Genomic DNA, 16321 nt, shown 5'->3' with positions numbered 1-16321 from the left:
GGGATAGCAGCCTTAAACGATAGATTGTCAATGGACTTCATTTCTTTCAATTTGACGGCTAGTTTTAAGTGACTTTGCACTTAGATAAAAATTAGTTGAATATACTAACCTATAACTAAAAGTAATGTCTATACAATAAATACAAGAAACAGACCAATCAGAGACGGCCACATAAACTAACGACCAGTAAAATTGCCTTACAATATCACCATAGAGTACCCATTATAATTTCACTAAAAGCAGGCCAGATTGTAAGAAATGATGTTGATTGACAATCTACCGTTTAATTACAATATCACTAGTGAAATTGTAATATCACGGCTTTGACAATATACCTACGACATATATTTGAAGACTTTCAATCCAATGATATGGATCAACCTGCCGACAGGATTGCGACGGGGAGCTTATGTTTGTCTGTCTGTCTGTCCACTAAACGTGTTTGATGCAACAATTCACGACACACGACACCAACATCGTAAATACTCCCGGCCAATTTTTTCACTGTCTTTTAATATATTATATGGTGTTTGATGCTTATGGTGCCCTGGATAATAAATTTAACGTTGGTATGATTGAAATTTATAGTGTCTTAAAGTATTTTTATCTACAAATATTTTGAACTTCTGGCATACGTAGACAAGCCGATGACGAACCAATTTGATGATATTTAACATATTATAGGAAACATCAGTCTTTAAATGTAGGCAAAGCAGTATTACCAGTGGGAGGCTCCTTTGTACACGCTGCCGGGTAGATTAAGCAGTAGTGCGTAAACATTATTGTGTTTCGGTCTGAAGGGCGCTGTAGCTAGTGAAATTACTGGGCAAAAGAGACTTAAGGCGCTATAGTCCTAAAAAGTAACATTTTTTAAAATCTACTTAAAATACTTCTACAAATACTACGGTTCCAATTTTTTTACATGTTTATCTTCATTTCTTTATCTAAATTATCGCTGTTTCGAAAACACGATTACGAAAAAAAATCTCGATAGATTTATTTTTTGAAAAATTGTCTTTTTTATTTGAATTGTTTATATTATCATAAAACTATGATAGCTATAAACACAAAACTTATTTTATTCGATAGTTTATTAGTCTTATGTATCAAGGTGACGAGCGCAATAGTAGTGCCACACAGAATTTCTGAGCGGCACTGCATTTTAATGGGTAGAGCGTATCAATTACCATCAGCTGAATGTCTTGCTGGTCTCATCCCTTAAAAAAATCTTCCTCTACTGGATAAAAAAGACTTTGCAGACTTTCTTGTTTTTTATGACCTACTTATTAATAGATATAGAAAATAACTCACACTATCTATTTTCCATTCAAATTCCACTAGGGGTAGATCAAATCAAATCAAAATCACTTTATTCATCTACTTCTAGGTCAAAGAAATGATACAGTTTATGAATAAGCTTACGAATGTCAAAATTATTTTTTCTTTTTACATTTACCACTATTTCGGAAAGGTTGAGCTTTAATGAGAAGAAATAACAAGAAACTCCTTGCCACTCTATTAAATACAAATTTTCTTTGTACGTATGTACGTACTTTGCGTACTCACGCAAAACACACGGCCCTATCGTGATAAAATAAAAATACTGATATTTATTATAATTTATTTCTTAATTTTCTTAATTTATTTTAATTATTTAATTTATTCCGGTCGTCAGGTGTTACAGGAGTACTGTGTGTAAGAAACAGAGGCTGATTAATGTTCGCTATCGGTCTCGTTACGATCTCGTAAAAATCGAGCCGGCTATACAGTTGCTGACATCGGCCTGTTATCGATTCTCTTATGTTATACGTTCCTGCTGCAGGTCATCAGCAGGTCAGCCCCTGGCAGCCATCTTGGAATGCACGATATTGGTTTTTATTTTTTACTGGTTGTTATAGCGTCAGTAGATGTAATTCTGACATTTCAGATGTCTAACTATTAGTTTATGAGATTAGACTATTAGAGAGAGAGAGTTTATATGTTCAGACTATTGAGAGAGATTATTACATGAAATAGGCCGCTGATAGACAAACGGACGAACCGATGAAAGAATAGCAAAATATTAGTAATGAACGACTGAAAGGCAAAGGATGAACAAGACAAGACGGTGTGTAGTACTGCTACACACCGTCTTGTCTTGTTGGCTAATTTATCAACGTATTTATTATTGGGTAGATTGACACGAAATACTAAATATTTGTTTATAAACCTTTAAAGAGGTCACTCGTCGAATCCAACTTGGATGGACAGCGTTCGGGAAGCCCCGTAAAATCTTCCTGTCCCAAATACCACAGTGTCTGAAGACATACATACATGTTTAAATAACACAAGACATAAAATTGAATTATATAATTCAATACACGACATTGTAACCTTTTATTCATACATTTTATTGCACGTATTACCTGAGGTGAAAAATCCCCAATCAGGAAAAATCGCGAAGTAATTTTTTATGCAAAAGCATTCTTCGTTGATCTGCGCCTAAATCATTTTATTTCTTCATATTATACCAATAGGTTATTTTTGGATTAATATACCAATCCTGGACATATCAGGAGGTTGAAAAAAATCCAAATCAATCCATAAGCGATGGAGTTCTCAGAAGGTACTACAAGTTTTTACATTGCAAACTACTTTTTCATTTCTCATACTCGGAAAGTATTTTTGTTTTGATCTGATTATTGGGTAGAAAATGCTGCTTCCCTCCACAGAGAGGGAAAATCTCATACAAATTACTTCCCACCCAAGGGCCGGAATGAACTTTGAAAATAGAACTGTTGTCAGCTGTGAAGAGTTTTATGTAAAAAGAAACGAATTAAATAATATGCTGCGGCCATGTGACTTTCTAAACAGCCAGTGTGAACATAACGTAAACTTCTTTGAGCGGAACAATTACGCGGTGAATTCCATATTTAAAATTTAAAAAGTCGACATAAATTGTCCTAATTTGACAACTAATTTTAAATAGGTACTACGAATATTATTATATATTATCAATAAATAGTTTGGATAGACGTTTATCTTCTAGGTACCTCGGGAATTGATTCTTTCGACTCTAGGTTAACAATCTACTATTTTATCTTCCACCAAAATGCCAGCATTTTAAAACTGCCAATTTTTCCAAAGGGATTTATAAAAGAAGAGCTGATAACAAAATCCATATTTTATTAAATACATTTGATCTAAAAATAATAGCCATAATTTTTCTACTACAGTAATATGTACTTAACATATTGTGAAGTGTACATCTACCATTGTTTTTCTTCTTATGTTTCATTACTAATTTTAACCGATAACCTAAGAATATTCCTTTCCAATTTTCGCTGCCATTCAGAAATATTTTCTCATCCTCTTTCCTTAATGACCACGTTAGATGTACACAACCATATTATGTTAGACACGGTTGTAATTCTACTTCATACAGTCTCTTTTTAATATTCATATTTATTTTATGGTTTTTCATTACTTCTTTCCAGCCCCTATACTTTCTTCTGACTAAAATTATCCTTCGGTATGTTTCCTTCTCTTACTCTCTCTCTCTCTCTCTCTCCTCTTCGTATTCTTTTCAAGTAACTAATTGTCCTTGGTCAACGTATTCTTTAACATATTCTTATTTGCTGCAGTTATGTTTTGGGGTAGTCCGTTTGTTAAAACTTTGGTTTTCTTTATATTCAATAACCATCAGACCATGATATCTATGTATTGCAATTTCCGCAAATACTACGAAGTCATCCGCGAAACGCAAGTGCTTGAGTAATTCACCGACTTTCTTTATTCCTTTCGTTTCCCAATCTAGAGCCTTGATAAAACTTGATTTTATACTTCAAAAATTATACTCGGTGGTTATACATAAAGCGCGTTATGAAAAAATGATGAGATTGAAATTTTAAGATGCGCGTGCATCACTGTAACACAAAAGAAACTGGTTGAAGTTTTTCCTAAAATTTTCTGACGTTTGCGATATTCGCTTTTTTTTGGCTTCTTCGTCCATTATTAGGACAGGCAAAGGGTTCAAACCCATACAGCCGTATTCGATATTTAATAATAAATTGTCAAAGCCTTTGCAAGATTTTTACATTATTGATCTGTCTACAAACGTAGAATAGCAGGAGGAATAAATAATTTAAGGATTTTTGCTTTGTTACGCCAAAAAAGTTTAACTTCTTGCATGCATGCATAAGTACACACACACTTTTATCGACAGTGGATCTACTTGTCTACCTACTCTTTGAATTGAAATTTTGCACCTTCACATTTTAACCGTTCTTTGGCGCAGCATTTTGAATATACATTTAGGAAACTGAAAATACCACATCACCGATAAATATAATACAACCCTACAAAATAAATTGATACTTTTTAAATCGGTTCCTTTGAATGCTAATTGGTTGAAAAAGAGACGTGCCTACATAAATTACCGCGTGTGAGAGCAGGAGGGGCGCTGAGAAATATCCTGCGTATAATTTACGACGCGCCTTTGACGTTTGAACGTTGACAGTTAGTAGTGTTGTTCGTTGAATACAAGAAACATTAATCGACTTCAGAGACCCAACACTAGCCGGAATATGTCGGCGGCGCTGTTTCAATGTCGGCTTCAAGAGTTATAATCTTAAACAGAGGCTCAGACAATTCGTTGACATTCCCTCACGTCTTAAACATCATATTTAATTTGAGGCGTCAATCTAGCTAAGAAACAGTTAAACTTTTGTAGGTACGTCAGATATAGATTTCAAACAATTGAATATAAGAGTCTCGCCAATAGAATGTTAAGGTATATGGAACCATATATTTAAAACAAATACTATGTAGGTTACTACAAAAAGACAATTTTCTTAACATGTAAATCTAAAATTGAAAATATTATTTTTAGCAGGAGTGGTAGGTTTAATTCTATTGTTCAAATGTTGAATTATTGTATCTAGATCGATTATAATAAGTACCTACATATCAAAAATATCAAAATCATAAATGCCACTCAATGTTACTTTATTTTCAAATTTGATCATAAGAATTTTGGGGTTGGTATATATGCGCCACCATAATGACCTTATCTATCTTGCTTTTGATTTGTTACGTAAACAGATCACATCGCAAAGAAAAAGTTAACGCACTTAATTAAAAAAAAATATGGAGTTGTGCCGAGTACGACGCCGGACCAATTGGTGCGAGTTGCCCACCTACCAAATCCGACCATGTCTTTAGGCTATAAGAGTTAACAGTATTAAATACAACACTTCTTAAATGTGAAGCCATTTTTATTGTGGTGAGTCGGTCACGTCCGCCCCTTCCGGCGGCCGCGGCGACACTTCCGATCATTTGATGTCCTTTAATCTTACACACTGTTATGTAACCGTTTATTATTAGGTCTGTGTAAAAAGTGACAGATAGATGATTATAATGAAAAAAATATTTCTTTTAATTTCATGCAAACATTTTTTTTCCTTTGTCTAGAAATCCTTATCCTTCAAGAGGCCCCAAGCAAATTTTTATACGGGGCCACGGCACGCCACGCCACCGCGCTAATGCAAAGCATTTATTAATCGTTTACATTATGACCGAGTTGTCCACCCCGTCGTTACACTGTACGTGTAAAACACAACGAGACAACAATAATTAATCACGCCAGCGGCCTGTCACCACTCGCCAGTCACCAACGGCACCGGGATCCGGGAACAAATTGGCTTCTCACACAAATAGATCGCTCAGCTTAATATCAGCGCGTTCGACTAATTGGATGATGGTAACATTCTTTAGTTCATCAAACAATGTACGTCGGACAAATGTGTACTAAGTATAGGTATTTATTTAGTTTACTAAATTTGATTAATTATTGCGTATGTCGCTTAAAAATTAGTTGTACCTACTTAGTAACGCTGTTAGCAAGCAATTATTTAAGTTTATAGTCGCTGGTTTAACGATGCAGTCACTATCAAAGAGGATGTAAATACTACGTAATAAGAGGAATAAATTTAGATAAGTATGAAACGTGAAGTCATCTGACATAAGTTTGAAATAGTAATTACAGGGTATGTTCCGATATGCAGTGCGAGCACTGTACAGTGCTATCACTGTAGAAAAATTCGTTCCGTTATGGACTGGCACAATACTGCCGCAGTACCCTAGGGAAATATATGACGTCATAAATCGCCGCCATATTCTACTGTGAGCACTGGCGTTTTCGAAGTAAGGTACTCGCAGTACTTTGATCACGTGATCAGTCAAAACCACTCGAGTGCCTAACGTTTTATAAAAAATACCTACAGCTAATCCCAAATATGTTTAATTTAACAGTACTCCAACAATAGTTTTTTAATGAATTAGAAAACTTTAATACACTCATATGAATGCTGCGTCAAAAATGCGGCTGACAGTATACGGGATTGCGTTCCGTTTAAATAGTAACGCCTTCACAGGACTTCGTATAAAGGAACGCCTTCACAGTACCAATACTAAATTGACGTCACACTGTACAGTGATCGCAGTGCATATCGGAACATACCCAAAATATTATAGCGATGAAGCAAAATCCGGCTAAGTTTGAAAGCGAACAGTTGCTTAAAACTGTGTGGATTTTGGCTATCTCCGTTATTTACAAGATTAAATCCGTCATCTGTCAAACTTTCAATGACTGCACGTTTCATATAATCGCTTTTTTCTTAGAGAGTTTCGCCAGGCTGGTCACTATGACCACAGAATCCTGTGTCCCTAACACACGACTCAACCTTACGTAGGTATATTCAATAGATACCTAAAATGCTTTTAGTTAAATGTCAACGTTATCATATAAACACTTTATTAAATATTACAGGATAAAACTTGAAACATTTTAATTTGAAACATTGTACCTCCTGTTAAGGATAGCAGTCAAAATTTCAGAGGAACTTGTTGTAGAATATAGCTTAAGTAGTCGCCACTTTTTAGTGCATTTTTAAGTTGGTTCTCGTCAACATTTTTAAGTTGACGTGAACCATAGGTGTCAATTGTCAGAATGTCAAGGACGATGTCTAGGTGTCGGGTGTCGGTTGACGAGAGCCACAGCCTCCGTTAGTCATGCCTCTCCCGTCTAATTGTATGATAAATATTTTATAGCCCTTCTGGAAATAAAGACTCGACACTTGTTACAGTAACAGAGAGGAACTTTTTTTTATTATTATTTTTTTTTATGAAATTGGTATTATAATTATATTACAGGTAATTGATACGTCCTGCAAAAAATTCTGAGCGGCACTACAACTTCGCTCGTCACCTTGATACATAATATGTCAAGTCTCATTTGTCCAGTAATTTCACTAGCTACGGCGCCCCCCTGACCGGCAGTAATACTTACATATTACTGCTTCACGGCAGAGATAGGCGCCGTTTTGGTACAAATAATCGAGCCGGCATCCGTTGCAAAGGAGCCTCCCACTATTTAATTTCTACTTTATAATTAAAATTTCATTCTACTGTCTCGGTTTCAATTTAATTTTTATTAATCATAAATTCAATCATTATTTCAAAATAATGGAACGAGTTATCAAATTGAGAGTTACAGCAGATTTTTTTTAGGTTATACTTCTTTAGGCGCGTTATGAAAAAATGATGAGAGTGAAAAAATTTTAAGATGCGCGCGCATCACTGTAACACAAAAGTAACAGGATGAAGTTGGTTCCTAAAATCTTGTGACATTTGTGACATTCGTTTTTTTTGGTTTCTTCGTCTATTATTAGGATAGGCAAAGGGTTCAAGCCCGTACAGCCGTATTCGTTTTTTAATAATTAATTGTCAAAGCCATCGTTACAAGATTTTTACAATATTATTCTTTCTATAAACAAAGAATAGCACTAGGAATAAATAATTTTAAAGATTTTTGCTTTGTTAGGCCAAAGACGTAGGTATAACTTCTTGCGTGCATACCTTTTAACACACACTTTTATTTTTATTTTATTCATCCATTTTGCCGATTCACCCTTAGAGTTTTACAGTGAATTAAAGATTAATGTGCAATGTATTCGACTTTTAAAAACAATCATTATTTGTGGTCAGATCCGACTGGTGGCGCGGTGGGCAGCCCCGGCATGGGGGGCGGGCAGCAGTACGGCGAGGTCAACCAGCTGGGGGGCGTGTTCGTCAACGGACGACCGCTGCCCAACGCGGTGCGCCTGCGCATTGTGGAGCTGGCACAGCTCGGCATCAGGTAGTAGTTACTTTTTTTATAATAAGGCACGAGACGAACAGGGCGTTCAGCTGATGGTAATTGATACGCCCTGCCCATTACAATGCAGTTCCGGTCAGGATTCTTAAAAAACCCAAAAATTCTGAGCGGCAATACAATTGCGCTCGTCCCCTTGAGACATAAAATGTTAAGTCTCATTTGCCCAGTAATTTCATTAGCTACGGCGCCCTTCTGACCGAAACACGGTAATGTTTACACATTACTGCTTCACGGCAGAACGCGAGATGTCGCGGGTTCGAGTCCCGCATCGTTCATTAAATTTTGTTTCCAAATTTCATTTGTATTTTTGAACAAGTTTGTGTAATGATCGTCCAGGCCGTGTGACATCAGCCGACAGCTCCGGGTGTCGCACGGCTGCGTGTCCAAGATCCTTGCGCGCTACCACGAGACTGGCTCCATCCTGCCGGGAGCTATCGGAGGATCCAAGCCTCGAGTTACTACGCCTAAGGTAATTCTGCAACCGTTGAACGGTCGAACAGTAGGTAATTGTTAATGTTTACGCCGCGGTCATCCCCATACCGAGACTGCACAGTAGAGTCGCAATTTTATAAAAAAGTTCTTCCATCTTATGATATTTCTTGCGCTACGTGCTGCTAACGGAAATACTTAAGGCGCTATAGTCCTAAAAAGTAACATTTTTGAAAATCTACTTAAAATACTTCTACAAATACTACGGTTCCAATTTTTTGACATGTTTATCTTCATTTCTTTATCTAAATTATTGCTGTTTCGAAAACACGATTACGAAAAAAATCTCGATAGATTTATTTTTTGAAAAATAGGCTTTTTTATATGAATTGTTTTATATTATCATAAAACTATGATGGCTATAAACACAAAACTTATTTTACTTGATAGTTTATTAGTATTTAAAAAAATTCATCGTGGGTTTTATTAATTCGCTTTGTGAATTATTTTATATTAATTTTTTTCGTAATAAACAAAACGCGACGCCTTGGTTGCATGCTCGCTCATGCCAGCAGTACGCCCGTGACCACTGTCAAGGATGGTACTGTGTTCGTTTCTCTTGGGCTCACATTACGTAAGATTTTAGCAAACAAGTACAAATCGGGAATCATAGTAAAAAAATGACGATGATGCGACAACATATTTGTTAAAATATATAGGTAAATGGAAGTCGGAAAGTACTAAAATAAAATGTACGTAATATTATTTTGAATATTATGCCACGTGGGATTTTTGTATGTATGTACTTTAGGGAAGTGAGATAAATCCAAGATGGCCGCCACACAAAATTATGATTTCATCAATATGGATATGATATCCAAGGTTTTCGAGAGTGCAGAGAATGAATTTGGGGTCATTTTTGAAATCCAAGATGGCCGCCGCGCAAAATTATGATTTCAACAATATGGGTATCGTATCTGAGGTTCCCGAGGGTGCCGAGAACGAATTTTGGATCATTTTGAAATCCAAGATGGCCGCCGCACAAAATTATGATTTCAGCAATATGGGTATCGTATCCGAGGTTCCCGAGGGTGCCGAGAACGAATTTTGGATCATTTTTGACATCCAAGATGGCCGCCGCACAAAATTATGATTTCAGCTATATGGGTATCGTATCCGAGGTACTTGAGGATTCGATATCCATATTGATGCGAATCGTTCGCTGCACCATCGAGAACCTCGGATACGATACCCATTATGTTGTTATCATAATATTGCGCGGCGGCCATCGTGAATTTCTAAAATGATCCCAAATTCATTCTCTGCACCCTTGAAAACCTCGCATTCGATATCTAAATTATTGAAATCATAATTTCGCGCGGCGTCTTGGATTTAAAAGAAAAACCTGCACGATACTAGGCTAGTAGGGAAGATGTTCTACTTACTAGCGGGCGCGCGCTAAACCTGCACAATACAAGGCTAGTAGGGAAGCCCGAGAGTAAGAAATACTCTACCTCAATCGGTGTCAATCCCTCTCTCCCTTGAACAAAAACCTCCTCCTCTTCTTGAACAAAAACGTCTCAAATTTCCGTGACGCTCTATTCCGTTTCATTTGTAAAAATTTTACCCTCAAGCACCTAAAGAAGTTTCACTTCAAAATGCATAAAAATATCACAGCATTTCGTACTATTACGCAACTATAAGTTTTATAAAATATTACGCAGTCCTTCTGGGGTGGGGTCGTTGACCCGCAACGCTCGGCTCGTGTCTCAGCCATGCCCACGTCGAACGTATATCTAACGCTATAGATATATACGTTCGAGCGCTTTTTGCCTAAAGTGTTGGGAAAACCTCGCCTTAATATTATGCAGTGAAGAAGAACACACACACATAAATATACGTTTTCTAGTATTTCGTGTTTGTGTTCTTTAGCACACAGTGTCCTGATTTTAACGATTTAATTTCTATGTGGCACAACAATTTCCGAATGTTTTTGTGCAACTTTTACGTTTGGCATTAGGGTTATCATTATAACCTCCACGCATACGTATGGATCCAGAAATAGTATTGCACGGCGACCATCTTGGATTTCAAAAATGATCCCAAATTCGTTCTCTGCACCCTCGAGAACCTCGGATACGATACCCATATTGTTGAAATCATAATTTTGCGCGGCGGCAATCTTGGATTTAAAAAATTATCCCAAATTCGTTCTCTGCACCCTCAAGAACCTCGGATACGATACCCGTATTGTTGAAATCATAATTTTGCGTGGCGGCTATCTTGGATTGAAAAAATGATCCCAAATTCGTTCTCCGCCCCTCGAGAACCTCGGATACGATACCCATATTGTTAAAATCATAATATTGCGCGGCGGCCATCTTGGATTTCAAAAATGATCCCAAATTCGTTCTCTGCACCCTCGAGAACCTCGGATACGATACCCATATTGTTGAAATCATAATTATGCGCGGCGGCCATCTAGGATTTAAAAAATTATCCCAAATTCGTTCTCTGCACCCTCGAGAACCTCGAATACGATACCCATATTGTTGAAATCATAATTTTGCGCGTAATATAACATTTCTCTATACGTCGATAAAAAAGATTTACTTCAAAAATGCATAAATGATATCATAGTAATTCCGTACTCTAGCGCAACTGTAAGTTGTAAAAAATATTACGCGGTCCTTCCGGGTCGGCGGTGGTTGACCCGCATCGCTCGGTTCGTTCTCAGCCATGCCCGACGCCCGTGTCCATGCGTACCTATCGAATCTTACGTTCGAGCGAATTTTACCTAAAGTGTTGGGAAAACCTCGCCTTAACATCTTTTGATTGGAGGTGGTGGTCGAGCATTTTCTAAAAAATGCCTATTACATATAGGTACATTAAAGTTTTGTAATTAGAGCATGCAAACTTTATAATCAAGTTAATAGTGAATACGATCTCGACCTATTCAAGACAACACCAGTTCAATTTAGAAGTCAAGTAAATAAAATTTTTAAGTTATATAAAGTAAAAGTACGTTATATAATATTATATTAAACGTAACCAACTATACACAATAAAAAGTTATTATATGTCATAACTTTTAAATACCTTTCTGTTTTATAATAGATTAATTTAGCACACAGCAAGCGGGGAGGCGGACCCACGGACCTGTTGGTGCTTGCGCTTCACTAACGAAAAGTCTCACAGTCACAGGCTTATATATATACAAAATTATATTAAATAATTAAGTGACTACCTGTATTGTAAAATTAGAACGAGAATCGTGTACCGAGTGAGATCGTTAGTCTCTCACCAGTCACCAGTCGTGCTGCTTATGAGCATAAATCCATTAATCACAAGTTTTGTTTTCAAATGCAGGTTGTATCATACATAAAGCAGCTTAAAGCTAAGGACCCGGGAATCTTCGCGTGGGAGATCCGGGACCGGCTGTTGGCGGATGGCGTGTGTGACAAGTACAACGTACCCTCCGTGTCCAGCATCAGCCGGATCCTGCGCAACAAGCTGGGCGGCGCGCTCTACCCCGTGCCCTCGCTGTACTCGGTGCCGCCGCAGCGCTGCTGGCCGCTTCACCAGCCCTACGACTACTATATGTACCTGCAGGTGGGTAGCTGGTCGACATCAGCCGGACCTTGCGCAACAAGCTGGGCGGCGCGCTCTACCCCGTGCCCTCGCTGTACTCGGTGCCGCCGCAGCGCTGCTGGCCGCTGCACCAGCCCTACGACTACTATATGTACCTGCAGGTGGGTAGCTGGTCAACATCAGCCGGACCTTGCGCAACAAGCTGGGCGGCGCGCTCTACCCCGTGCCCTCGCTGTACTCGGTGCCGCCGCAGCGCTGCTGGCCGCTGCACCAGCCCTACGACTACTATATGTACCTGCAGGTGGGTAGCTGGTCAACATCAGCCGGACCTTGAGCAAAAAGCTGGGCGGCGTGCTTTATCCCGTACCCTCGCTGCACCAGCCCTATGACTATTACATGTACCTGCAGTTGGGTAGCTGGTCATCATCAGATGGATCCTGTGCAACAGACTAGCGGCGCGCTCTTCCCCGTGCCCCCGCTGTACGTTCTTCATTCCACCGCAGCGCTGCTTGCTGCTACACTAGCCGTACTACCTGCAGATGGATAGCTAGTGAGCTTCAGCCGGATCTTGCGTTATGGGTGCAATGTACGTGTTCTTTTATGTATCTAGACATCAGCTTGGGAAATTGAAATATAAGTTGTAAATGTGTGCAGGGCCGCCAGCACGCAGCGGGCGCCCCCCACGGGCTGCACGCCCCCCACCAGCCCCCCGGGCCCCACCACGCGCACGCTCACGCCATGTGACCCCCGCTGCCGGCGCCCGCCGGGATGACGTACGCGGCTCCCGCGGCCGCTCCCGCCGTCACCTCCGCGTACTGCGGCGCCGCGGCCGGCTCCTCCTTCACTAACAAGGACGCGTTGAGCTGACATTCATAGACTGGTGTGTTTCGAGATACAATCAACGTTTGTGTGTGTGCTATGTATACGTCCAGCAGCCAGCCTGCGGTGTGCTGTAAATAAGATGAATTACTGCTAGATTTTAATAAATTGTATAAATCTTAAATGAGATAAATTATAACCATCCACTAAATAAGCCTATTGCTGTGCTACCTCCTATATAAGCATCCATCATATATAATTTATTCTACAGGATGGTGTTTTTCAGAGGAATATATAAATAATGTATTGAGATAATAGGTAAAACAAAATATAAAAATCCAAAGTGGATTAATAGGCTCAATATAAGCTAAATGGAAAATACATTCTTTCAGTAGAATCAGAACTCAAAAGATGTGTCTGTAAAATAAATTAAATCAAATATTTTTATTCAATATTCCACTTTTAAATCACTTATTGAAAGTTAGAATGTGTCGCTCATTCTATTCCATGGCTCCAGCGAAGCCGTGAGCAAGCGAGGCTCAGTCCTCGACTGAAGTGATGTTAGGTATCGACCTAACATTATAAAACTTACAAAATATGTAATATGTAATGTTTGTGTTACTGTGGCATTCTTTACAGAGATTGTATGTATGTTTAAATGTTTGCACTCTGCAATGCAATGTTACAATCGCAATGTAGGCAGATAAGACCTACCTACCTATAGTCGTGGATAATAATTATCTATAATTGTTTGTACATTTCGATAAAAGTATTACTGTATTATAATATTAAGATATATTATTGTTAGATAAGGTTTAATTAAGAGTAATATTAAGTTTTAAAATAAGTACATATTTATGTTATGTCACGATTCAAATTAATTTTTAAGAAGATTGACACTGTGATCATGTTAATACAAAAATGCCTATATGGTGCACCAGTATAATAATAGTCCACAAGATAATAATATCAATTAGGTACCTAACTACTTAATTCGTTTCTGGCAATTTATTTTGACATAATTATTTTTACAACTTAAATTTAAAAATAATAATATTTGAAATAATAAAAGAATGACGAATGAAATTGATGCACTTATTTGTTTATAAGGCACTAGCGGCCCGCTCCTATGTCATTCACTCAAAAAATGATTAAAATCGATCCAGTAGTTTTGATTTATTCATTACTGCCCGTGGCCCGCACGCGTTAAATTTAGAGTAAAACAATTCTTCTTTCCCTAAACCATGAAGATTTCCTGATATCTTTGGAATGTCTAAATTCATACACTACATTTTTACTTATTTACTTTTTACATTTTTACCTATTTATTTTATTTTTACAACAATTAATAAATTACAGTGCTATTTTATAGGCACGCTCCCGCCGCAAACGCTACGTCCCGCATTTTTAAATCTGTAATATCTTCGAAAATATTCATTTAGATCATATGCTGTAAAGGGCCACATAGATCTATCAACAATGTATTTGAGGTATTTAATTAGATAAGGATTAATGCTGTATTGGCTAAAATCGCTTCGAAAATTAGCCATTATTTGTCGTAAAAGTAAATGACAAAAAATTGTGGGATATCCATAAGAGATAGACATATACCATAGCGAAGTTTTCTGTAGACCTTTTCAATGTGTTCAAATACTTAGTACATTATTTTGATAACTATCGTAGGGTTCAGCCGGCGTTTGCAATGTAAGCGGAAAAAATGTAATTATTTACGACATCACATTAGATACCTCAAAAATAACAGTATTTATCCACTATTTAATGGATTTTATTATACATATAAACCTTCCTCTTCAATCACTCTATGTATTAAAAAAATAGCATCAAAATCCGTTGTGTAGTTTTAAAGATTTAAGCATACATAGGGATATAGGGACAGAGAAGCGACTTTGTTTTATACTATGTAGTGATGACTAAAATTGACAATAATCACAGGTATATATATATATATACCTGTATAATAAACCGAATAGACTGAGATTATCTAAATTAGGTAGGGGACTGTTGTAACTTGGCACTATGTGTACCTAGGCCATTAGGCTTTGCACGTCACTATTGACTATTCAATTTGAAACAACAGGTTCCCCTATCTATTCAATAGTTACTCACTCGTAGTGAGTATGTATAGTATTCAATAGTTACTCACTTTTAGTGAGTAAGTATAGTATTCAATAGTTACTCACTTTTAGTAAGTTTAGTATTCAATAGTTACTCACTTTAAGTGAGTACTACTTTAAGGGTGCAGGCAATGTTGTAGGTATTTACCTAATTTGTAGGCCGGTTAGCCATGTAGAATGAATAGTTAGCAGAGTTTTTGCAAATTATTTTTTCCACCTAAATCGTCATTATTAATCTGCCTAGGTTAATAATGAAAGTGGATACTTACTGGAAACGGGAATACCGTTGACGGGGACTGAGTAGCGGGGGCATGAATTAATCGAAATTTGTCTGTAATGCGCTAATCTCGTGAGATAATTTAAACATTTTTTTCTTATAAATGTATTCAGTAATCGTGTCTTGAATAATAGATGGATAATAGATTGATAATACTGCGTTTTTTGGCCAATTTAAAGTAATGGTGTATTTTCAACATACAATCTGACCGAAATATCTCCTCTATGTAATGCTACACTTCACCTGTTTAGATCCGAGCTGGTGCTTAAATAAACACCAAAAATGTAAATATGAACCCGACTTCATGTTCCTTTTACGTTTATCTCAGAGACATCTCGCATTTTTATAATTTTATAAAAATAATCGTGACAAACAACACGAAAGCTGTGAAAAAGTAAGAAAACATTGATTGATTTTTTAATTTTCTGCTAGTCTTAATTATCATTTTAAACGAGAAAACGATATATCAAACTGCTGTATTTATGTTAAATATGATGGTACCTATTTATCAATAAACATATTTGTGTAAAGTTACTCGCAAAATTTATTTTAAGTTAAATAAATTGCGGTATGTACTTATGTACCTAAGTAATAAATACGTTAATTATTTGTTGGGTGTTTTCTTATTTGATATTCATAAAATGGGCGAATAATTTTGAAGTATTTATCACGAAATTCTTGTCAAAAAAGTATGGAGAAATACGATTTGAAATTAAGATGTGTCACAGGTTTGTACTAGTTCTATTTATAAATTAGATACAAACGCAAAAATGATTAATAATGCACATTATACAATAAAACCATTGAAAACAGCCATAAAAGCAAGAACGTCGCAAAGCTAATAAACGTCAAACAATATCAGCTTTCATCAAGTTG

At 37.1% G+C, this 16321-nt stretch overlaps 1 protein-coding gene across 1 annotated transcript in view; it reads left to right on the top strand.

Moving 5' to 3' along the window:
- The window catches only part of LOC126969758 (paired box protein Pax-1), a 35670-nt gene extending 19616 nt beyond the window's left edge, over positions 1–16054 (top strand). Inside the window, exons 2-5 of the mRNA XM_050815318.1 lie at positions 8026–8176; positions 8531–8663; positions 11993–12235; positions 12869–16054. Of these exons, the coding sequence (XP_050671275.1) occupies positions 8026–8176; positions 8531–8663; positions 11993–12235; positions 12869–12958 (617 nt within the window). The 3' untranslated portion in view covers positions 12959–16054. The remainder of the gene's footprint in view (positions 1–8025; positions 8177–8530; positions 8664–11992; positions 12236–12868) is intronic.
- The last annotated feature ends 267 nt before the right edge of the window (positions 16055–16321 follow it).

The sequence above is a fragment of the Leptidea sinapis genome, chromosome 19 (genome assembly GCF_905404315.1).
Source record: "Leptidea sinapis chromosome 19, ilLepSina1.1, whole genome shotgun sequence".
Classification (NCBI taxonomy): Eukaryota; Metazoa; Arthropoda; class Insecta; order Lepidoptera; family Pieridae; genus Leptidea; species Leptidea sinapis.
Note: the sequence above shows the minus strand (reverse complement) of the source record. Positions and strands in the feature narration are given on the sequence as shown.